The following is a 24,730-nucleotide window of genomic DNA, read 5'->3' on the forward strand; positions in this document are numbered from 1 at the left end:
GGTCAAAGTTTCCACTACCGGTTCTATGAACTGCTCAAAATTTCTGCTACCAGTTCTCCAGAACCTGTCAGAACTTGCTGGATTTCACCCCTGGGTTTAATTCAGTTCTTTGCTCACCAAGGCCTATTTGCTGAAGTTATTCAAAAACTTTTACCAATAAAACCCTGACTTAGGATAGAATATTATTACTCCACTAGCACTGTTTAAGGACTTCATGAACTGTTTTTTTAAAATAAAAATTATTTTGGCAAGAAATGCAGGGGGTGGTGGTAAGATTAAGCAGAGTGATAGGAATAAAGACTGGGAGAGGAAAATAGTATAAAACTTCTCTTTTATACTAATGCTGCCTAGGGGCCTTTTTCAGCACATTATCACTATAAAGTTCAACCCGGGACAACCTGAGTCATATGACCAAGCAAAACTAATCATCTTTGCATACTAAGGTGTAAACCCAAGGCCTGGATCTGATCTCCAATTGGAACAACAGATCAGCTGAGGAAATCATTGGGGGTCAAGAGAGGACCAGTTGCAGATTCAGCCTCCTACACACCTTGATTACACAATACAGAACTTCAAGAGAAGCACATGTCAGTGTTGTCCAATATGACACTCTTAAGATAAGTTGTGCCTTAATTCCTAAAATTCTTGGCAACTTATCTGGAGAGCATCTGAGTAGGGAAAGTGGATTTGCAAATGTCTAGCTATCTAGACATAAACGGAACATAAACTATCAAGACAATTTTCCCACCTATCAAATAAATGAATACTTTTTACCCAAAAATGTATTTATTCAGCAAGCCACCATTATTTCTTTCCTTCTTATTGCCCAAAATAGTGAAGAAATAATCATCTTTGTGTTTTTTATTAGGTTGAATGTATAATCTAGCTCAATTTTTTAAATTGATGTTGAAAATCATTTGATGCCACAAAATGGTCTGTCTAACCTGCTAGAGTAGGGCTGGGCAACTATGGCCCCTTTATGACCTATGGACTTCAACTCCCAGAATTCCTGAGCCAGCATGCTGGCTCAGGAATTCTGGGAGTTGAAGTCCATAGGTCATAAAGGGGCCATAGTTGCCCAGCCCTGTGCTAGACACATCTTTCTCTCCCAATCCTTCCTTCAGAATTCATTAGATTAAACAAACAAACAAACAAAAAAAAGAATCTTAACATGGAACTTGTTACAGGTAGTCCTTGACTTACCACCACAATTGAGTCCAAAATTTCTGTTAAGTGAATTTTACCCATCTAATGACCTTTCTTGCCACAGTTGTTACGTGAATCAGTGCAGTAGTTAAGTTAATAACATGGCTGGTAAGTGAATCTGGCTTTCCCATTGACTTTGCTTGTCAGAAGGGTGCAAAAGGGGATCACATGATCCTGGGATACTCTAACCGTTATAAATATGAGTCAGTTGCCAAGAGTCTGAATTTTGATCATGTGACCATCAGGATACTGCAAGTATTGTAAGTGTGAAAAACGGTCATAAGTCACTTTTTTCAGTGCCATTGTAATTTCAAACAGTCACTAAATGAACTGTTGTAGTAAGTAAAAAACTACCTGTATATAAGAAAGAAACAAACCCACCAATACTAAGCACTTAAATGATTTCTTTTCAGATAGGCATATATAAGCCACTGTTCCCCAAGCAAATTCTTCCATATGTGAGAATATATTTTCATCCTCCATTGTCAACATGAGTCAAAATAGCTGAAGTTCCCCTTCTGGGTATAGATGACAATCGTCTACAGACTGCACAATACTTTCAAAAATAAATAAATAGGACTTAAAAGTCCGAGTATTACTTTGAACCTCAAGGATCTTAGAAATGCTGCTCTTACTTTCATGTAAAAACTGTATGCTGAAGCATCATGTTTTATTGCTTTTAGCTCGAAGAAGAATCCATAAATGGAAATTACTTCTGCATGATATCTTGGTTCCTGAAATAATCAGCATGTTAATGTGTGTATATAAAGGCATGCTATTCCAGTGTCTTAAAATATCAGAAAAGGATAAGTTATGAGGAATAAATAACTCATTTGTACCTAATTTATTCTCTAAAGGAGAATTTGCTTTGTCATTTGCTTCCTTTTACTAATCCCTATTAAGAATTTTTAGAGCAGTGAAATACTATTATTTCTTGTATCATTGTCCACAAATAATGTAAGCTATTAACTGAGATTCCACGCATGTACATATTACATTTGTATTTGTGTACATATAGTAGTAGCTTGTTAAGTATCCCAGATTTTTCAAAAATTTTATCATTCGAAGGAGAAGAAAAATACAGAAACCAATCTAACCAAACCTAAGCATTTTGATGTCTCATTCAGTTCCATGAGAGAATTGAGCATATATTTAAGATTAAAATACTTATTTTTCCTCAAAATAATCCCACCAAATTCAATAGGACTTTTAATAAATATATCCAGTATAGTATTGCAATATAATTTCTCCATTACTGTAAAATCATTGCAATGCAAACCTATATATGTTTATGCTGAAATCAGTTGCATCAATTAATGGGATTTATTCTTTAATTGAGTATCTGTTGGATATATCATATGTACATTTAATTTGTACGTATATAAGAATGTTTGAATATTTTTGGGTAGAATGATGATAAAAACAAACAAATTGTAAAGCTTCCATAATCTTGGTTGCTATCAAAATAATGATTCCCCCCCCTTTTTTTTTTGTTAAAAACAACAGAATGAAAATCCCAATGGCCTGCAGATATGTTACAGTATGATCTCTATTGTCCACCTTCAATTTGCCAATTATAGGCGGGGTGATAGTTGAAAATTTCTACAGTGTAGACGGATTAGGAATAAATTGTATTACAGTCGGTTTCTTTGATTTTAGCAATGCACTTTATTCCCATCGATATTGCCCTGGAAGATTGTGTAAGAGATTCTGTTGACTGCATTTTGTCATTTCTCCCACTTAAATTAGCAAGTTCTTCACAGCTTACCTCCCTGAGCATAAGACCAAATCTCACTGCTTGGGTGTTAAAGTCTGCCTGAAAGGCCATGTCACCACCATTCTCTAGCTGAAAGGAAAATAAAATCTTCCATATTTAGCATGCATAAATTTGGTATTTTTTCATTTTAAATATAGCATTCAATAAAATTGAACAGAAAATGCAATTGTACTTCAGCCGTATCCCAATTTTCTTATCAATGTTATATAATGTCACAAGTTTTCTATTTCAGACAGCATTTATAATTGTTTGCATGTTACATCATTGTTCCTTACATCCCACTGGTATGACCTGCTTATGTGAGTCATGGCACAGGGAGGTTTAGTGTGTCATACAAACTTCAAAACTTAACTAAGTAGCCCAAAATATCATGAGCTTACCCATCTGAAATCTTGTGAGAGTTGAGCAAAAACAGACGTTTTGCAGATTTTAGTTTTCCACTATGTTTTGGTAAAATATATTGTCATCTATATCAGGATCATCTATAATACTCTCACAGATGACTAAAGGATTATTTCTGTACTTTATAATGCAGAATGATTTCACTATATATTGACATAACAATAGTTGGATGATTCTAGAAGATGCTATATTTGACAGATCAAATGACCTGAACAGTTCAGTCAGGTATCTAAATGCTAAATGCTAATAGTTTCATGGCTCCCTGATTTTTCTACCACTCTTGACCTTTAAACTGACCTATTAACTTATTTAACTGAACTATTTTTCAAACAGACAACATGTTCAGAAAGAGAACTATTTACAGCAGGATGGATAGTCACTGAGTTTCTTCACAAAGTAATGAAAACATTCTCTATTCCTATTTATAAACTAATGTCCAACACTTGGCAAACTTGTCTGATCTCAAAAAAGAGCTAATCAAGGTCAAGCCACTAAGTGGGAAATTACTAGGAAATGGCAAAGCTATAGACTAGACTGGGGGCGGGTGGGGGAGGGTGTTGAAAAAACATCTTGGAAGGCTGGTTTAGCAAAGAGGTTGTGGGTCAATTAATCAGTAGAATAGCTTCCTTCCAGAAGTTGCAGGGGCTGCAACACTGGAGGTTTTTAAGAAGAGACTGGACAGCCTCCAAGGTCCCTTCCAATTCTGTTATTGTTAAGAGGATAATAGCAAACCAATCCTGTTCACTGCCGTGACAACTACATGGTTATGTACATTCTGTTATCAGAACTTGAAGAAGAATTTCCCCCCTGCATCCACTTAGTCAAGAAAAGTAAACGCTTGCATGTATGTATGTATGTATGTGTGTGTGTGTGTGTGTGTGTATGTATGTATGTATGTATGTATGTATGTATATATATATATATATAAGCCTTTGCAAAATAAGAGTTAAGTATTAATTTGCAGTATGGACAATGCTATTGTGACACAATATGATGAAACTGATTCACTGCATATCAGCTTCATTACACAAACTTAGAAGTGATATTGATATGGCCATACATGTTTTTCCAGGATGTTTTACCTGTGTTATTTATTTATTTATTTATTTGTTTGTTTGTTTGTTTGTTTGTTTATTTATTTGTTTATTTATCAACAAGAACAAGGAAACAAGTAACAGTACAGACATAGACATGGACACATGAAAAAATTGGCATGAAAAAGGGATATAAATAGGCCAATATAGCTATAAACACATAGAATGATTACATATAATTGGGAACAGTAGGACGGGGACGGTAGACACACTACTGCACTTATGCACGTCCCCTTTAAAAATCTATTTTTGTGTATTGATCTGGGTAGTGCCATCAAATATAGAAGCATAGTTCCAAATTAAAGATGTTTGTTTTAATGCAGGGTCCCTGCACATATACAAAGGTAAACAGTGAAAACACCTCATATGAAAAAACTAGAGTTTAAAATCAATCCAGACTGACCCATTTTCACACTAAGCAAACCAACTCACGGCATGGTAGTGATCAGACAAGATCCTTGTAAGCCACGGCAAAGGAAAGAAATTGATTTCCCATAGCTCCTCTAGATGTCTACCTTTGGAAAATACAAAATCAACAATTCAGTTGTTCCATTTATATTATTCAGTACCAAAGGGAAAGCTGTTTCTGATACACTAAGGAGAATAATTTATGGACAGGTTGGATAGGTATAATAAGAATATAACAGGAATAAAGATATATGGGGTGTAACTGGGGCTTTAAAATGTCAGAGTTTATAAAAGAACAGGAAAGGAAGCTGTGGGATAAAACTGGATTTGTCCTTACTTTCTAGAATAGGATTATTATACCACAGGCACTGGACAATATCCCCTTTACAGATCCTGCCTTGCGAGGATCCCTCCATTCCATCAGCAAAAGATAGCCTTATAGGATACTCTGTCTGTTTTTGGAAACCATTCACGACTTATCTGAGGATCTGCTGACTGGATAAGGAATCTCAACAAGGTACTTGGGCTATGGGAGTGCCATCTCCAGAATATTTTATGCTGTGCACTGCCCAGAGTTTAGTGGCATCAAACTTGAAATAATTAATTAGTTAATTTTCTCTTCTCTTCTTTCTCTGAACACTTCCTGCACTATTTTTCCAGTTCCTCACTAACTAGTCACAAAAGTGTTCAGCCTCCTGGCCTTTTATCTACTCATCCTCACCCATTAGCCCTACCTGTCTATCCTGCTACAGCAGCTACACCAATCTGATTATTTATATCTGGCGAATTATAAACAAAAACTTTTCTTCCTCTGTCACTGTGTCCTCCATCACTGCTACAATCATGAATCTGTCATTGTGAAAATTATCTGCAGCCCTTCCCAAACCTTAGGAATCTGGATTTATACCCAGTGGTTCAGCTGTAGTGGTACTACGGAACTCTTTCTTAACATACCAAGACTGATTATGTTTAACTATAGTTAGGGCTTTTTTTGTGACTTAGACTCTTGTGCAGGACACAAGTGCCTTTTTAAGAATGGCCTTTGCCTTCCAATTAAAATGTTCTGAAAGAAGCCCCACAATTGCTCAATAAAATCCTGGTTTAGAAGTACCTTAAGTCAATTCATTATTCTGACTGCACTTTTCACCCAGTGCTCATTCCTGCTTTTGCTTGCAATGTTAACAGAATTAAACATTGTCAAACAAAAGCAATCTTGTGTCAACAATGTGCGTAATCTAAACTTGTCAAGAGTTGGGAGTTTTGCACAGTCTTTAGTCATGCAGTTCTTCCTGTCATGTGTTTCTGCCAGCCAAACATGCCAAGGATCAAGTTTAACAACGTCAGCCCATTCACCTGCTTTTGGGATGTTCATACAATGAAAAATAGATTTGGCAATCATTTTTATGTAACCACTACTAAATAATTTCTTATCATTTGCTCACAGTGGTGCAAAGAATGTCATTTACCTCAGACTCTTAGAGTTGGGGCCTCTGTTTTTCATTTGGGGAATGGATGGCTTAAGTCTTCCAGAATTATAGGACATTAATTTCACTTCTTAAAATGCTTGACCCCTTTTCCCCAAAGGCCTTTGCTCAATTTTGCAATACAGTCATCAACATATCGCACTAATCTTAAACTGACCTCAACTGGAAATTCCATAGCTTTCATTTAGGGCAGTGTTTCTCAACTTCAGCCATTTAAAAGATGTATGGACCCCAACTCCCAGAATTCCCTAGCAAGAATTCTGAGAAATTCTGGGAGTTGGAGTCCTCACTCTACAAGTTTCCAAGTTTGAGAAACATTGATTTTGGGAGGCGGGGGCGGGGGGCGGGAATGCATCTGAAATCTATGGGGTGGAGACTTTTAAGTGCTTCTTCTGTGTTGAAAGAAGTAAATATACCATCAGCCTGCAAATGAAAGCAATTATTGTTAAAGCTTATAATATAGCTGAGTGGTTTATTTTAAAGAATGTGAATAAAGAAGCTTTTCACTCGCTTATTCTTCTGCCACAAATAGACATAGTTCCCATAGCTGGAACTATTATATATATCTGATATAATGGTTAAAAGCTAGGCTGGTATTGGGGAGATTTGCCCTCACTAGCTAACATGTGCCAATCACTTTCTTTCAGACCAAGGACTCTCACTGAGTTCTTGAAGACCAGTGGGAGGAGGTAGTGTTGTGGATGTTGTCTGGATTTCCAGAATGAAAGATAAGAGAGGGAGGGAAGGAGAGACAGACAGACAGAGAGAAAGAGAATTGATAAATAAACATAGTGGTTGAGAATTGTAATTCCATCTCCTCTGCCGAGCATCAAGTCAAGAAAAGCAGTAAAAATGTTGTTAGATCTAAAGATGGTGTCAGATTTCTTTTCCACTGACTTGACATGAAATAGTTGCATAGAATGGCAAGCAATGTATATGAGAGATCAGTCATCAGAACAGAATGTTGCATGGTTAGATCCACTGTCACACCACTGATTAACTCTTGGAGAACTTGGGTGTGTCAAAGCAATGTGACTGGGCTTGGTCACTGTCAAATGAGTGATCCATGCTATCAAAGCTAGCAACCCCATTATGCTTGTCACAGACCCATCCAGGTAAGGACAAAGAAAGCAGGACTTACCTGTCTTGGGGGCCTGGAGCCTACCAAACTTACCATCAGTTAGATTATCCTTTTTATAATGTATTGTACTTTAAAGCAAAACTGGCTGAGGAATTCTGGGAGTTGAAGTTCACAAGTCTTAAAGTTGCCAAGGTTGGAGACCCCTGCTTTAAAGAATCAAGTGTATGTTTCTACTATTTCCTTAGATAACGTGAAACAAGTGGTTAAAGACCACGTTATAGGTTCAAAGAATTATTTCCCATAACTACTTTTTCCTTTGTTTTTTAATGTGTCTGTGAAAATTAATTAGGGGAGGTAATTAGGTAGAGGTGGGACTGTACAAAATTTGGAATCCCTTTCCTTGATTGAAAAAAAAATTCATTACTTTATAAAGGCTTTTCAGGGTGTCAGGAGAAATAGTTCAATCAACTTGTTCCCAAATGGAAAAAATATAACAGAGAAAATGTAGATAGAATTTTAATATATATTTTGTATGTATAAGGTAAAGGTTCCCCTTGCACATATGTGCTAGTCGTTCCCGACTCTAGGGGGCAGTGCTCATCTCCATTTTAAAGCCGAAGAGCCAGTGCTGTCCAAAGACGTGTCTGTGGTCATGTGGCTAGCATGACTAAATGCCAAAGGCGCATGGAACGCTGTTACCTTCCTACCACAGGTGGTCCCTATTTTTTCTACTTACATTTTTACGTGCTTTAGAACTGCTAAGTTCGCAGAAGCTGGGACAAGTAACGGGAGCTCACCCTGTTATGCGGCACTAGGGATTCGAACCGCTGAACTGGCAACCTTTCAATTGACAAGCTCAGCATCTTACCTACCACGTCCCCTTTCGTATGTATATAATATAAAAGCTATATAATAATAGTTTTCTTTCATATATAGGTGTAGGATACTTTGAAACTTATTCTATAAAGTATCATGTAAAATGGTATGTTGATAGAAATCTTAGTGAATTGATGGATGTTTACAAATAAATACTGTTTTTTGTAATCACAAAATTTAGAACAGCTGATTATTTGAATAATCACAGAAAAAAGTAAGCTTACTTGAAGTAATGCCATGTAAACGGAGAGACTGAAAAATAGCCATGTATCGCTGTCCTTCTTCCCTTTCCAAGAAGGCACAGGTCTTGGGTAAACTAAAGAATCAGAATAATGGACCAAAGACTTTACTCAATGCCAACACAAACATTATCACCACCCTGAAAGATTTCACTCTATAAACATTATTTTCTTCATGGAAAGCCTTTGCAATGCAGTGAAGAGTAAAGTTCAAGGCAGCCACACAGACACAACTATCTCAAGGCAAGGTACTAGAAATGAGACGATGGATAGATGTTCTTCCTTCAGCAACACAATGGCCACGGAAAGCATGTCAACCGCAAAGTCTTCATTGTGCTGTAGCTTTTTTTTAAATTTTAATTGTTTGTTTGTAAATCTTTATACGCCTCAATTTGGCATGGGAATTGTATTGTATACAGATTGTGGCAAATACATAATAGCAATAGCACTTAGACATATATACTGCTTCATAGTGCTTTAGAGCCCTAAGCAGTTTACAGAGTCAGCATATTGCCCCCAACAACCTGGGTTCTCATTTTACCGATCTTGGAAGAATGGAAGGCTGAGTCAACCTTGAGCCAATCAGCTCCATCTGAAAGCATTCAGGCATGTTGTTCAGAGACACAAATGTGTTCAGAGACACATTTTATCTGCAGCTTCAGAAAAGGGGCCACTCAGGACTTTCTGAAGATTGAGAAGGCCTGGAGCTTTGCTCCCAGTGAGATATTAGACTAAAGATGGCTCTTCAAGGCATATGCTGTAGGTGTTGCAGTTGAGAGGGCTGAGGCTAGAGGGAGAAATGTCTACCCTGTTTTGTTCTCCTTTCATTGTCTCCTTAGAATGCTTCACTATATCTAATGCTAGGGTTGGCTCTGAAAAAAGTAAGAACTTCGCTAAATACGAGGCAATGGGAAGGAAAGTGACTGCGTAACACAAAAGGAAAGTGACTGCATGCCACAAAAGCATAACATCTAAACTGACTTACTAGCTTCATCTATTTAATTGGCTTATGAAAACTACAAAACCAAACATTGCCTAGTCAGTTGAAAGCAGAAACAAATGCCTTTGATGTCAGTGTCGCATCAGAGAAGGAGAGAAGGAAAGGTAAGTAACTCAACTCTTTCTTTAATGCAATAGTAAATCATAATTTATTGTTCTATTTATTCCCAGCCAGAACTTACACGTGTATTTCTATACTGTAATAACATTGACTGGTGTGTCAAAATTTATTTTGAGAGTGATACACAATATGGAAAGCTTCATCTGGTAATAAAATTCTGAAATATTATGTGCAAGGTCCCTCAAAGGTTGTTCCAAAGGTTGAATCGATACCTAACTGGAGGTAATATCTAACCAGCCATTTAGGTGGTTATATAATGATTAATAAAAGCTAAGCACCTCATTTCAAGACTTAGGCTTTGCCAACGCGGAAGAAAGAAGCAGACCTGAGTTGCTAGACTAAACAAAGCTGTCAAAGGTTCACTGATCTAAACAGAGAGTGCTTGGGTAGGGTTTGATAAACAAATCAAAATTTTCAGAGAGTGGTGTTAAAGATTTCTATAGTATTCCTCATGCAAGTCTTTTTCTGCATTATTTCATACAAACATGTCTAGATGGCCTTGTTATCTAAAGTGTTGTTTTTTAAAGTGTTTTTTTTAGTTCTTTAAAAAAAATCTGAAGAATGCACTTGATTTTTTTTCCTGATAAGGTGATGCAGAAGAGTATGGTCTGAACAAGATCTGAGGCAGCTGCTAGCAAAACATGAACTTAGTCTGGAAAGACAGAAAGGAGTGAAGAAACTCAAGATGGGCCTACCTTCACTCTCTTTGGTAGCAGAGGGAAAGGAAGAGAAACTGGGTCACACTTTTAAGATTCTGTTATTATAGCTTATATACCCAATAAAGATATAAGCTTACAACAGTTTGCTTAGTGACCGTTCGAAGTTATGGCACCAAAAAAAGTGACTTATGACCATTTTTCACACTTGTGACTGCTGCAGCATCCCCATGGTCATGTGATTTACATTTGGATGCTTGACAACTGACTCATATTTATGACGGTTGCAGTGTTCCAGAGTCGTATGATCCCCTTTTGTGAACTTCTGACAAGTAAAATCAATCGGGAAACCAGATTCACTTACTAATTTAACAACTGCAGTGATTCACTTAACATGCGACAAGAAAAGTCGTAAAATGGGGCAAAACTCACTTAACAAATTTTTCACATAGCAACATAAATTTCAGGCTCAATTGTGGTCGTACTTTGACAAATGTAATGAAGAATTATCTTATTTCTTGTGGTGTCTGTTTCCTAATATGATCTGCCTCAAAGATCTGACAGACAACTTCAAGTGCCCAGTGAAAGGGAAGAAGGGAATATGAAGCTATGAAACTGAGAATATTTGCTTTTGCACTGCTCATTAGCATCCCTCCCTCAGACATGTCACTACTAACTTGTAGATTCAAAAGCCATCTGACATAAAGGTAAAGCTTCCCCTCGCACATATGTGCTAGTCGTTCCCGACTCTAGGGGGCAGTGCTCATCTCCGTTTCAAAGCCAAAGAGCCAGCGCTGTCCGAAGACGTCTCCGTGGTCATGTGGCCAGCATGACTAAACATCAAAGGCGCACAGAACGCTGGTGGTCCCTATTTTTCTACTTGCATTTTTTATGTGTTTTCGAACTGCTAGGTTGGCAGAAGCTGGGACAAGTAACGGGAGTTCACCCCGTTATGCAGCACTAGGGATTTGAACCGCTGAACTGGCAACCTTTCGATCAACAAGCTCAGAGTCTTAGCCAACTGAGCCACTGCATCCCTCTATGTCCATCTGACATAGTAATTGAATATAGGAATACAACCCAAAGTCTCTTTGAGCTTCTAGGATGAATTCTCAGGTACACAACTTGTATTCGTTTCAAATATCTGTCCCCTTTGCTTACTGATCTTTGCTGCCTCTTGCTTTCAATTAGTTAGTACCTAAAAGTTAGTAGATGTCTTCCAACTAAGCTGTTATCAACAGAACTTCTAAAACTGTAGCCATTCACAAAAAGAAACTGAAGTTAGTTAATCTCTTCATCTCATCCAGTGACTTCTGGGGAGTTCATCTGCATCTTTGCTTGATTCATTTCAAGCCCTTTTTATGTTTTATTTTATAGATGCAAGGCATCCAGAAGTAAGCTCTCTGAATACCAAAAGAAAAAAATAAGAAAAAGAAAATGCAATTTGTTATTACAAGGTCAGAAATAAATCAGCTGCCTGTTGCTATAGTTGACTTCAAAAGGCTAAAAGGAACTCAGAAATAGTTTTCTTTTATTTTAAACAATAGTTCATTTCCAGTTCCAAAGGATCTGCATAGGAACCAGCTGCCTTCACTGAAATTATCACAATGCTCCATCTGAATTTAACTCATTATTTAAATACAACGCATTTGACCTCGTAATTTTGGAAAAATATTTTCCTGAGTTCTGCCAACATGTTTGACTAACCATTTTAGTTTATTTTTTCTCAGACGTTCGCTTTCTAGAATACAGTATGTGCCAACTTCTTACCTTTTCTCCACTATCACATACAAATATTGGTAATAAATATGTTTAATATTGATAATTAATCAATGTATTTTTAAAAAGACAAATGAGAATATGTACATATGAGCTTGGATTCAAATTTTGCTTCTTGGAGAAGAATAAATCTTCTCTCACAGACATCGAGATGACATTCCACTCATAGCAGTTGATAAATTTTGGAATGAGGATATATTGTAAGTTGTAGATCAGGGACTGGCAATCTTTTTGGACTTAGGGTCCATAGCTTTAGCTCACAGAGTGAGGCTGAGTTCAAAGTCATGCTTTGCTTAATCTTAATTTGTACAGAAGGTTAAATCACACCTGTATGGCAGCTAAACCAAAACCAGCAAGGCATATTTTAGCTTAGCATGATATGTGAATCTACCTTGTGCTTCCTAGCTAAAGCCATTTTTGCTTTGAAAAACAGTTGATGAGATATGAGAATTTGAGATCATGCTAAGATTTAGGGTGGAGAATGATGGCCCTTTTATGACTTGTGGACTTCAACTTCCAGAATTCCTGAGCCAGGAACCTGGGAGTTGAAGTCCACAAGTTATAAAGGAACCATCGTCGCCCGTCGCCCCCCAGTTTAGAATGAAGTCATAAATATGTGAGTTATTTTCTTTTGTACAGCTGGAAGTTTCCTTCTTTTTTCTTTCTATGAGTACCTTGAAGTAAATCAAGAAATAGTCCTAAGATCAGTGCTTCAGTGCAGTTGATTTTAAAACTAGGAAACTGGCTTTGCAACCAAGTCCTAATTAGTAATACACTAGTCCAGGGGTCTCCAATCTTGGCAACTTTAAGACTTGTGAACTTCAACTCCCAGAGTTCCTCAGCCAGTTGAAGTCTTCAAGATGCCAAGGTTGGAGACCCCTGCACTAGTCATTGTATTTGCAGAACATAGATTTAAAGTATTTTAGACACTCTGTTCAATACCTTTTTTCAATTGATTGTGAAAATTCAGTTGTCAAGATATTAGAGAAATCTAACAAAGCAGACATTAAGGAACATACAAAGAAGGAATACAAGGCTCATGCAATTCGATTGAATAAGTGATGACATGGATCATCATTACACAAACACCTACGCCTTTATATTACATGTTGGCATGTAAATATTCAGTAATGCCTTCTTGGTATCATTGTAGTTTGATGAAGATGCTGCTAACGAATGATTGAAAAATAATATTTAAATGGCCTAGAAACAGGAAACAGACTACAGAAGGCAGGCAGGCTACTCAATAGGTGGGACATATACTGTAACAGAGATGGCATTGTAGAAACATTTGGCTAGCTAGTGTTGGAAACAGGATGCTGCATTAAATGGACTTTGGCTTTGACTTAGAAGAACTCTTCCTATGTTCTCAGAGTCATGCTGAACATTAACTCTGAACTCTGCAGGGTTTTAAAATAGAGCTGTGATGTGGCAGAGGAGGCTTCTGTTGGAAAGAAATGCAAACACAGACCTCCTTTAGGCACTCTGGAATGAGTTCAGTTGTATGGTTCTTTGGAAACTGGCCAGTAACTGGGAATTGGCTGAGATTTCCAGTGCAAGAAATCTCTTGCAGCTGTTTCCATGAACTGTGCTAGGAACTGTTATAAAGTAGCAGAAAGCTACTTGGTATCTCATATGGCTGCTAAACAATGTAAAGCTTTGTGTATCTGCTTTTTCTCTTTGTCTATGGCAACCCAAGCCAAAAATACCTTGAGTTGATTCTACAATTCTTTCCCAGACTATTTTTGTGCCCACAGAAAACTGTACTTGAAGAATTTGCACCTAAAATGCACAAGGATAACAGGTAATAAACAAAAAGCCACCTGGTTATTTTCAGGATAACCTTTTAGGAAGGCTTGAATGGTATATAGTAATAGTATGGTTTTTAAGAGACTCCAGATTCAGTATGTATCAGCCATATCCAAAAGAGGTCTAAGTGTAAATGCTATACCAAAAATTTCCACCATCCTCTTGCAAGTTGATGAGACAGAAATTAATGTCAATTTTTCTTTCCAAAGGAGAAGAAACTTTTAGCATCATTAAGGGTGAGATAGCATTTATCTTGCTTGGAAGGTAGGCAAAGAATATTTGTGTTTTGTCCTTCATCATGTATTTATCTTTCCAAGGGACTGCGGGGTCCTTTCCATAACCATTTCATTAGTTAGGTAAGTTATGCTTAGCCCCTGATGACTAAATGGGCAAATGTCTATTATTACAACCAGTCCTGGTGGGATTGGTTCAATGATCCTTCTTGACCTGTGTTATCCACTGATTTCCTCTCTTTTCTGCTTTTCAACCTTGCAAAGCAGAGTCAGTTTTCCAATCATCCACTTGTCTCGTAAAACCAGAATTTTTGCTTGCTGATCATGGCCTCAAGAGCTATTAGAATAAGATTTTTTTTAATTATTTACATTTATATCCCGCCCTTCTCTGAAGACTCAGGGCGGCTTACAGTGTATAAGGCAATAGTCTCATTCTATTTGTATATTTACAAAGTCAACTTATTGCCCCCCCAACAATCTGGGTCCTCATTTTTCCTACCTTATAAAGGATGGAAGGCTGAGTCAACCTTGGGCCTGGTGGGATTCGAGCCTGCAGTAATTGCAGGCTGCTGTGTTTTAATAACAGGCTATCTTACAGCCTGAGCCACCACGGCCCTCAAGGATGTCATTCAAGACAATGGGACACTTTTCAGAACTGTGTGAAACCAATGATGGGGGAAAATGTTGTGAAAATACACACACAACTAGCACCTTCTAACCCTTTACAATAAAGCAAGGACAAAAAGCATTCTAAAAATGAAAATCAGACCTTCTTTGGCAGGGCAAAAATATGTTCATGAAGATGGATTTTGAAATAATCCATTTTTAATCAGCTGCAGTCACTGGATTTATGCATGTATTGCTCTGGTTTCAATATGATATCCATGACTGGAAGTTGCATTAAAATAAATAGGAATCAGTGCCAGATTAAAAGCAATTAGATTTACTCTAGAGAAGCATGTTTAGCATGCTAGGGGAGTTTTAATGGGTTCTATTCATACCTTTGTCTCTATTGGTTTGTTTCCTGTTAAATTTTCTTAATTTTGGTTGACATGGTGGGATTTCAGCAAAACCTAGATGATTAGCAAAAGAATAAGCTTCTAAACTACTGTCTACATGTACATACCATTTCCACATGGCTTAATAAGTAAGTGTTACATGATCTATTTATCCCCTTTTCAGCTATTTCAAACTGAAGCATGTTACAGAAGATTATATTAAGCTGACAGAATACAAATCTGTAAATGTCAAGAATATTTAAAATTCAATAAGATTAAATGAGATGATTAAAAGGATGGATTTCTGGTCTATTAATCAGCTATTTTGAAAGACAATTGCCTTTGAAATGCAGATTGCTTAACCACCTCATCTTACTGTATGATGTACATTATATTAAATGTAACCTGTAGAAGAATGAGTTTATGCATCACATTCATCCTGCACATGTGCCTGGCTGCAAATGCCCTTATTTTCAGAAATCTTTTGATAGAACGAGTGCTTCTCAGGTCAAGCTAATAAACAATGATTCATCTAGGCTTATCACTTGGTGAAAAAGGCAGGGCTGGGGGGGATGGAAGGGAGAGATAAAAAAGAAGAGCATTTGATATTCCAGGCATGGGAACTCTCTTTTGATTCCAACAGTGATTTCTTTATAGTGGTCCATGACTCACAGGAAAGAATGGTTCATGGGATGGCACCAGCAGTGTTAAGACAGTCTTTTAAAAGAAATCAACCTAAACCACAAAAAGTATATTTCACAAGCCAGGCTGAAAATCTTTCATGAATTTGGCTCACTTCTTGGAATTCTATTTGGGTCAGGAAAGGACATGAAAAGGATGACCTGCTGCTTTCTGCCTTAGCAACAGCAGACGCATCTTAAGTGACTGCTAATTCTTTATATTATGTTTGACTGGGATTGGAAGGATATAGGTTCAGCTGTAAAACATAGGGGAAGATTTCTGCAGGGAGCCAGGGTTGGCCTGAAGGGCACCTTCCAACTCTTATTAGTCATTTATCTGAGGCCAGCTCTCTTTCATAGCTCAACTGATACCATAGAACTTTTGAGAAATATAATAATATAGCCCATTTAGAACTTCCTGTGTTGAAGACCATGTTGGATCTGGGAATCTCATATCATTACATAGTGGGTGTGGCTTAAAAAAGGCTCCCCCCCCCATCCTTTTCCACATCCATCTTTCCTTTTCCACTTGCAATAGGTAGAACTCCTGCAATTAGCCAAATGAAGCTTGCTAGCAGAAGAATTTTGAATTTAGGCTGAGAGCTGAAGGAAATCAGGCCTAAGCCCAAGACTTTAGAGGAGGGTTATGATCCATGGAACAAAAGTATACCTGCTAAAATATGTGAGGATAGTATTATAAGATGGGATTATCTGAATTTTGGGATTTTGCTGCAGGAATACCCAGTATAGTGCAGTTCTCAAGAGGCAGAATTCATTGATGGTAAACAACCTGGCAAAAGAAGAAATATTAATCAATTAGTTATATTTTAAAGTAAATTTTTTTTAAAGAGCAGTCATTTTAAGACATAGCAAAAACATTTAATTTCCCTTTAATCGCGTTTTCAAAATTTCTATTCAAATGCATGTAATATATTTCAGCACATTAATTAATGTGGATAATGGCAGATAAGGATTGTAATTACAAAAACAGCAAATGATATGGCCCAGTGTTTGCAAAATGCTAAGTTTAATAGCAGCCAAAGGCACAAACTTGTATATTTTTTTAAAAAAAAGATTTTAACCTTTGAAATAGTGCAATTAAGATTAACATCAATGCCATTTCGGTTTTCAGTAGGTGCAGGGACCGACTTTAACAAGGAAGAAGTCCAGAGAACTTTGATTATGTTGCAGTTTAAATGTGAAAGCCCAACCCAAAATCTAGATCAGTGTTTCTCGACTTTGACAGCTTACGATGGGTGGACTTCAAGTCCCAGAATTTGCAGCCAGCAATTCTGAGAGCTGAAGTCCACCCATCTTAAAGTTGCCATGGCTGAGAAATACTGGTCTAGAATATTGTGATGATTACTTCTAATCTATAAAAATATTGTCAACACATTAGCAGTCAGATATGACTTTGCTTTAAAAACAAAACATAATTTTATTTACTGATGCATATTCTCTATACATGTGGTGGCACAGTGGTTAGAATGCAGTACTGCAGGCTAACTCACTGCTCGTTACGATTCTGAGAGGCTCAAGGTTGACTCAGCCTTCCATCCTTCCGAGGTCGGTAAAATGAGGACCCAGATTGTTCGGGGCAACATGCTGACTCTGTAAACCGCTTAGAGAGGGCTGTAAAGCACTGTGAAGTGATATATAAGTCTAAGTGCTATTGCTATTTCCTGCATTTTTAATAAGTATCTCCACTGGATTGCTAGTATAATATCTACTGTCTAATCAAGACAAGTCTTGGCAACTAGTTGCTTCCTAAACTAATCTGATGAAATGTTATCTTCTTGACCCTCATCCTATCCATAAAGAAGACTTTGCAGGGAGGAGGTGAGGCTGAGAAATGGCCAGACTAACATCACATAACCCAAGAAGACAGAGGCTTTTGTGAAGACCATGTAATGACAAGGAAAATTGAAAAGAACAGCTCTTAAATCTTTGGGGGAGGAAGCTAATTGCTTTCCGAGAAGAGTGAAATTAATGAAAGGCTCAGACAAGACAAGAGTCTGTTCAAAGATTAGAAATGTGGAAAATGTGGGCAACTTTCAGCACCAGCGTGAAAATGAAATAGTCTGGCTATATACTGTAACTCATTAGGAAAATGGAGAATTTGAGCTAATAGAGCTGAAGGACCTGTCACCTGCCTGCTACATATAGCTCCCCAGCTGACCAGCATCTTTGTCTGGAAAGGTATATTCAAGATCCATGCTACCTAATCACTTGGGGATAAAATGCACAAAGGGGGAGTGAAGGTGGGGGGCAAGAAAGCTAAAATGGATAATTGTACACTGATCATTCATTGCTATTTTTCTGCCCTGGGTCAATTTTCACTTCTTATTATGAAGCTCCAATCTTATAAGCTCAAGAAAAATAGAATATATTGAAGAGGGGGGAGGACTGGCAGATGTTCACTTTTTTAGTGTTACTGTTTCTACAACAACAATAAATATTTCCAAGAAATATGTGTTAAGTTCGGGAAGTAACGAGGCTGGAGACCAGGGTAGTGACAATAGCTCTTTAATATAGGGTGAACCCGGCGAAAGGGCTGGGGAAAAACCTCTCCTTTTATACATTTTACCAGGCGGCTTCAACCAATCAACAACGTGCTTGTTTCCCGCCAAAACTATTTGAACCAATTAAAGATACATAACACTCCTTCCCTCCCAGAAAACACTTTGCCTCTATTTACATATTATTTACATGTTATTTTTCGACGTAGTCACGCAAATAACCTGGGCCGTCCCCATAGTTGCGGGCCCACACCGGTCGCCTATGCCCATTCCTCTCGTTTTTTCTAGTTCCCCCTTGTAACCCTCTGGTGTGTAATGGGGATTCAAACGGTCTAGTGGGCACCGGAGCTTCCGTCCCATCAACAATTCGGCTGGGCTTCTGCCTGTAGCAGTGCTTGGGGTTCTATGCTGAACGGCCAGAAAGAAATCTATCTTGGTTTGCCAGTCACCTGGCTTGAGCCTGGACAATGCCTCCTTAGCGCTCCGAACGGAACGCTCTGCAAGGCCATTCGACGCAGGGTGGAAAGGCGCAGAGAGGGCATGTCGGATGCCCTCATCTGCCAAGTATTCCTCAAACTGGGCTGCCGTGAATTGCGGGCCGTTGTCGGATACCAGCGTGTCAGGTAACCCGTGGGTTGCGAATAGGTGGCGCAGGGCTGCGATTACTGCCTCGGCTGTCATGGATTTCATGAGTATGATCTCCAACCATTTAGAGAAAGCGTCGACAACCACTAGGAAAGTTTGGCCGTGGAAGGGGCCGGCAAAATCAATGTGGATTCTCGACCAGGGCCCTTGGGGTTTTTCCCATTCCCTGGCTGGGGCCGTTGGGGGTAGAGGTCTGGACTCTTGGCAAGCCTGGCATTTCCCTACCCTCTCAGCAATCTCTGAGTCCATGAGTGGCCACCACACATAGCTTCTTGCTAGCCCCTTCATCCTTACGATCCCTGGGTGACCCTCGTGGAGGAGATCCAATACCCTTCCCCTCAATTTCTCCGGGATTACCACTCGATCGCCCCATAGCAGGCACCCCCCTTGAGCCGAGAGCTCCTCACGTTTTTTTACAAAATCCTTAACCGTTCGGGCGCAGGGCCACCCTCTTTGCACCCAACTGAGTACAGTCCTCAACACAATGTCCCGGTATGATGCCCGAGCCACTTCCTTAGATGTGACTGGGACAGAGTCCAAAGAGTCAATTAGAAGGATGGGCGTCCCCGGAGTGGGGTCTTCGATCGCCCCTGGTAGTGGGCATCTGCTTAACGCGTCTGCATGCCCCACTTCTTTTCCTGGTCGATGCTGCAGCTTGTAGAATAAGCGGCTAAGAATATAGTCCATCGGGTCAATCGTGGCGAAAGTGCCACAGGCGTTGGGCGGTCGCCAGCCAGTATCCTAACAGCGGTCTGTGGTCAGTCACAATTTCAAAGTCTCGCCCAAAACATATTCGTGAAACTTTTTACCCTGACACAATTGCTAGCGCTTCCTTATCTAACTGGCTATAGTTCCTCTCTGGGAGGACATCGCTCTGGAGTAGAAGGCTATAGGGGCTTCTGTGCCGTTTGGGAGTCTGTGGCTGAGCACAGCCCCACCCGTAAGGGAGGCATCGCAAACCAGCACTAGGGCAATGAGCTATGATACTGGATGAGCAGGCTATCGCCGAGAGCAGGTTTTTACTGCTTCAAAGCCCTATTTTCCGACTTTCCCCAAGACCAAACAGTATTTTTCCTAGAAGTTTATGCAGCGGTTCAGCAACGGTCGCTTTGTTTTTAAAAGACCGTAAAATTCACTAGCCCCAGGAATGCCTGTAGCTCTGTTTTGTTTTTGGGCGCTGGAGCCTTTCTGATTGCCTTGACCTTGCTCTCAGTGGGGTGAATTCCTTTCTTGTCTATTCGGTAGCCCAAGAATTCGACGGATTCTACCCTATCTGGCATTTGTTCACTTTAACCTTTAGTCCGCTGACCGAAAATGCCCAGAACCTTTCTCAAACGCTCCCCAATTCCTCCATGTTTTCGCTGATATCAATACATCATCAAGTAGGAACTACCCTGGGAGCCCTTGCAGAAGTCGTTCCATTAAGTTTTGAACAGCCCTGGTGCCACACTCACCCCAAATTGTAATCGGGTACACTTGAATGCACCCTGTGAGTTACAATCGTTTGGGCTTCGCTGTGTTGGCGTCTCACGGGCAGTTGTTGGTAGGCTTGAGCCAAGTCTAACTTTGCAAAGACTTGCCCTTGCCCCAAAGAGTGCAGCAAGTGTTGCACCACGGAACCGGTAAGCGCTTTTCTGTAAGGCTTTGTTTAGCGTCGCCTTGTAGTCAGCGCAGATTCTAATTGACCCGTCTGGTTTTATTGGGGTGACGATTACGCCTCCCACTTTGCGTGATCGACTGGCACCAAAATCCCTGATTTATGAGCTTATCTAGCTCCTTGTCAATTTTGGTTTAAGGGCAAAGGGACTCTCCTTGCCTTTAACCTAATGGAGCTACCTGGGGTCTAAGTTGAAGGAAATAGGGGTCCCTTGTACTTGCCCAGGCAGTCCTTGAAGACATCTTGAACTCAGTCATGAGTATGTCTTTCAGGTTACAGTCACTTCTGTAGATGCCAGTCACTCCCATGCCCAGTGCACGAAACCAGTCTAGTCCCAACAACCAGGCAGGGTCCTTCGACGATCGTGATGGGCAGGGTCTTCTTGTGTGGTCCGTGCTCGACTCGGACAGAGGTGGTCCCTCGAACAGGGATGCGATTCCCTTGGTAGTCGTGGACTCGTAGCCGTTGTGTTTGCAGGTGGCGCCGCGACTGATGGCAGCGACTTTGCCAAAGTGTCCCAGGACATGATGGTGATCGCTGACCCGTGTCCACTTGAGCGGCACCGTACTCCTCTATTTTGGGTTTGGTGAAGATCTTTTCTCCACCGGGTTGAGGCGCGCCTATGACCACAGTCGTTTGGTTGAATCCGCCTTTTTGTTTGAGCCAATCGCGGGTCGCCTTGCCGATCCGCTCTGATTGGCCGATTTGAATTTTCGGCGGGAAGGTTGGGGAGCTCGACAGACTTGAGCTAGGTGCCCTTCTTCTCGCACCGCCGACATGTTGCGTCCTTGAACTTGCAGCGTTGGCGCTGGTGTTGACCACCGCAGCTTCCGCATTCATCGGTCCTCTTGGCCCGTTTCTCGGTTCGGCAGACCCTTCCTCATCCTCACCGTCGGATTCGGTCTGGATCTCTTCTTGGTGCACGGGGTTGACTTTGTGCTCGCCTTTGTGAGAGGCTTTTGCAGTGTCTCCGCCGCTTGGGTGGACATTTCATGCGCTCTGGCTTCGTCCAGGCGTTTGCCAGCGTCAGATTGCTTTTCGATAGCAGCCGCCCGCAAACGCATGTCTCTGACCCCTGATGAGTTGCTCCAGCAGCACCTCGTCCAGGTCTCGGTATCCACAGTCTTTGGAGGCTTTCAGGGCGGCCATGTAGTCACCGATGGATTCGCCCATCTGCTGTCGGCGCTCTCCAAATTCAAAACGCCGCACGATTTGGACGGCGTTGGCGAAATGGTTTTAGCAGGGTTTGCAGAGTTTGCCACGATACCGATTGTACCGGCGTTGGCTCTGCCAGGGCTTCCGCGATGTCGATGACCTCAGGACCGCAGTGGCTCAAGAAGTATGCCCTTTTGCGGTTGTCTGGAACTCCTTGCAGTTCATTGGCTTCTAGAAAGCTTTCGAAACGGGTCATATACGTTCCCCATTTCTCTCTAGCTGGGTCAAACGGTGCGGGCGGAGTGTAACTGGCCATCTCCGCGTTTCTGCCCTGTGTTTGCTGGGTTCGGTTCTTCCGTGCTTCAGCTCAGTTCTGGTGCTCCTTAACCTCGAGATCCCATCCTCGTCGCCAGTGTTAAGTTCGGGAAGTAACGAGGCTGGAGACCAGGGTAGTGACAACAGCTCTTTAATATAGGGTGAACCCAGCGAAAGGGCTGGGGAAAAACCTCTCCTTTTATACATTTTACCAGGCGGCTTCAACCAATCAACAACGTGCTTGTTTCCCGCCAAAACTATTTGAACCAATTAAAGATACATAACAATATGCATGGGAAGTGGGACTACAAGACCATTTAGTCTAAAATGGCCTAGCTTCACTATTCACAATGATCAGATTCAACCATTATCTGGTGAATCAGATCATAAGTGTTGTGTCTGCACCCCCCGAGCCGGGCCTCCTGCCAGAAGGTGACTTGGAAAGTGAGGGAGAAGGGCCGCCAGGACTTACCTCGGGAGCACCGGCTCCCCTGGCTCAGCTCCAGGAGCCAGAAGCAGGCCAGGTGGAAGAGATAATGAGGCCTCCATCCCCTGACTCTTCCCCCCCAGGCCATGCCTTCAGACCCAGCTGATAGCAATCAGGCTTGGTTGGATCCTAGGTTTCTTAGGCAGGAGAGGAGGGAACAACAGAAGCAGGGGTGGGGCAGGCCTAGGAAGTGCTGAGTCATGGAGCCACACCCCACAGGATATAAGGGCAGTGAGCACTGCTGTGTCTCTTCGTAGCTGGCAAATCAACTGATTAACTGAGAGCTGAAGTGATTCACCACCGTCGAAGGAGATATCAGAGAACTTGGCAGACGTTCGCTATACTGCTGCCAGAGCTGATAGTGCCAGCTAATTAAGCCATCACTCAGACGGAGGCGAAGGAGGATGGAACAATAACATTCAGATTTGAAAGGTTCCATTTAATATAGCTATCATGTTTTCCCGAAAATAAGACCCTGTCTTATATTTTTTTGAACCCCGAAATAAGCACTTGGCCTTATTTTCGGGGAGATCTTATTATTTTGGGACATGTGGAGCAAGATGGGGCTCCTCTTGCCATCTTACCTGATTTCAGCTCTGTCTCTCTAACCCTAACCAAAGGAAATGGTGGGGACCGGCTTTCGGGGGGGCTTATTTTGGGGGTAGGACTTTTTTTGGGGGGAGGGTTTATTTTCAGGGGACGGCTTATTATCTAGGGAGGTCTTATTTTTGGGGAAACATGGTAATATGGATAAAAATAGCCTTCCTGTTTAGTTGATTTCTTAAGTCTGGTCTAGCCAGTGGGACCAGTTTGACTCTGCTGTACTTCCTTTCTCCTTAATCTCTACATCCTTACAAGTAAGGTAGTTAACAGCTACCTATATAATTATGATATCACTGCTAAGTGAAGATTAACACACACATGTTCTTTGCATTTTATGCTGCAACGCCTGCTATTTTATATTTGCTAAAATAGTACTTGCATTTTACCCATTACAATGTAGTCCTTGATTAATGATGATGATAATTGGGACCAGAATTTCCACTGGTAACCAATGCGGTTAAAAGGTTTAATGTCACATGTCTGCATTGCTTAGTGATGGCAATCCCAGCAGTCCCTAGTGCTGTTCCTTGAGGATAATGGGTCACTAAGTGAGCTGCCAGGTTTTAACAATCAAAGTCAGAAGGGAAGTCGATAGGAAGTTGCAAGTCCCAGGTGGCTTGCACCAGGTCAGCATGCAGGTAAGTCGTGCCCAGTTTAGCAATTTCAGGTCCAGGGTGGCTACTGCTGGATGGCAGACTGAGAATGGGAAGCTATGCTTGATTTTGGGGCTGGCGGTGGGCGGGCTTGCTGTCAGGTGGGGATGTGTCTATAGGTGCTTGCATGCACAAGTGATTTCAGGCCTGGGGGTAGTTGCTGCCAGGCAGAGGAGACTTACTGAAGCAACTTGCAACCTTTCTTACGTTATCTTGATGGACCTTTACTCAATCTAAGAAGTGCATTCAGGAACCCCTCTTTTTAACCAAGTACTTTCTGACCTTGGAGATTTAAGCACTTTCTGTAGGAGCTCCAGTGGCAGGTTCCGCAGACATATTTGCGAGCCAAGCTGTGGGACAAGGTTTACCTCCGTCCATCTTTCACAGATAGTGATCAAGGAAGGTTGCTTATACTGTTTCCAAAATGGGGAGAAAAAGAGAAGTTAATGAAATTCTGAACTCTAGAACCATCTTGTGGCAGAAACTGGAAATTAAACTACTGTATCTACATTTGAGTGGAGACAAAAAAAGAACATTCATTTCTTTTTGGATGACATTTTAACAGTTGCAAATCTAATGTTATAAAATGAAAGTGCAACTAATACATTTAGATTTGGACCCAGGAAGATTTGCAGATCTCTGTTGAGTTTGCACTAAGTTTCTGTACTGTATGTAAAAAAATCTCGTTTTCAATTTCTAAAGAATTCGAAGAGCACCTCTACAGTCAGAGATCTGCAGGACTGTTGGTTTCAATCCTGGAGATAAAACCAATTTATTTAAAAACTGTTTCCAGAAACCTCCTTCTTAAACAAGTAAAGGGTCTGTTACAAGTAAAGAATTTTCTCATTGAACAG

The 24,730-nt window shown here is 40.5% G+C and overlaps 1 protein-coding gene and 1 long non-coding RNA gene across 2 annotated transcripts in view; one reads left to right on the forward strand and one right to left on the reverse strand.

Annotated features, from left to right (window-relative positions):
* BTBD16 (BTB domain containing 16) overlaps positions 1-24,730 on the reverse strand; it is a 46,892-nt gene that overhangs the window by 2,221 nt on the left and 19,941 nt on the right. The window contains exons 10-15 of the mRNA XM_058187774.1: positions 24,159-24,289; positions 16,513-16,632; positions 8,553-8,644; positions 4,912-4,994; positions 2,975-3,052; positions 1,842-1,940 (exon numbers count right to left, since the gene is read on the reverse strand). Of these exons, the coding sequence (XP_058043757.1) occupies positions 1,842-1,940; positions 2,975-3,052; positions 4,912-4,994; positions 8,553-8,644; positions 16,513-16,632; positions 24,159-24,289 (603 nt within the window). The remainder of the gene's footprint in view (positions 1-1,841; positions 1,941-2,974; positions 3,053-4,911; positions 4,995-8,552; positions 8,645-16,512; positions 16,633-24,158; positions 24,290-24,730) is intronic.
* On the forward strand, positions 7,445-10,665 carry LOC131200664 (uncharacterized). Its single transcript, XR_009155679.1, has 3 exons — positions 7,445-7,486; positions 9,407-9,671; positions 10,276-10,665. It is a non-coding gene; the product is annotated as an uncharacterized LOC131200664 (long non-coding RNA).

This window comes from Ahaetulla prasina, chromosome 6 (assembly GCF_028640845.1).
Source record: "Ahaetulla prasina isolate Xishuangbanna chromosome 6, ASM2864084v1, whole genome shotgun sequence".
Classification (NCBI taxonomy): Eukaryota; Metazoa; Chordata; class Lepidosauria; order Squamata; family Colubridae; genus Ahaetulla; species Ahaetulla prasina.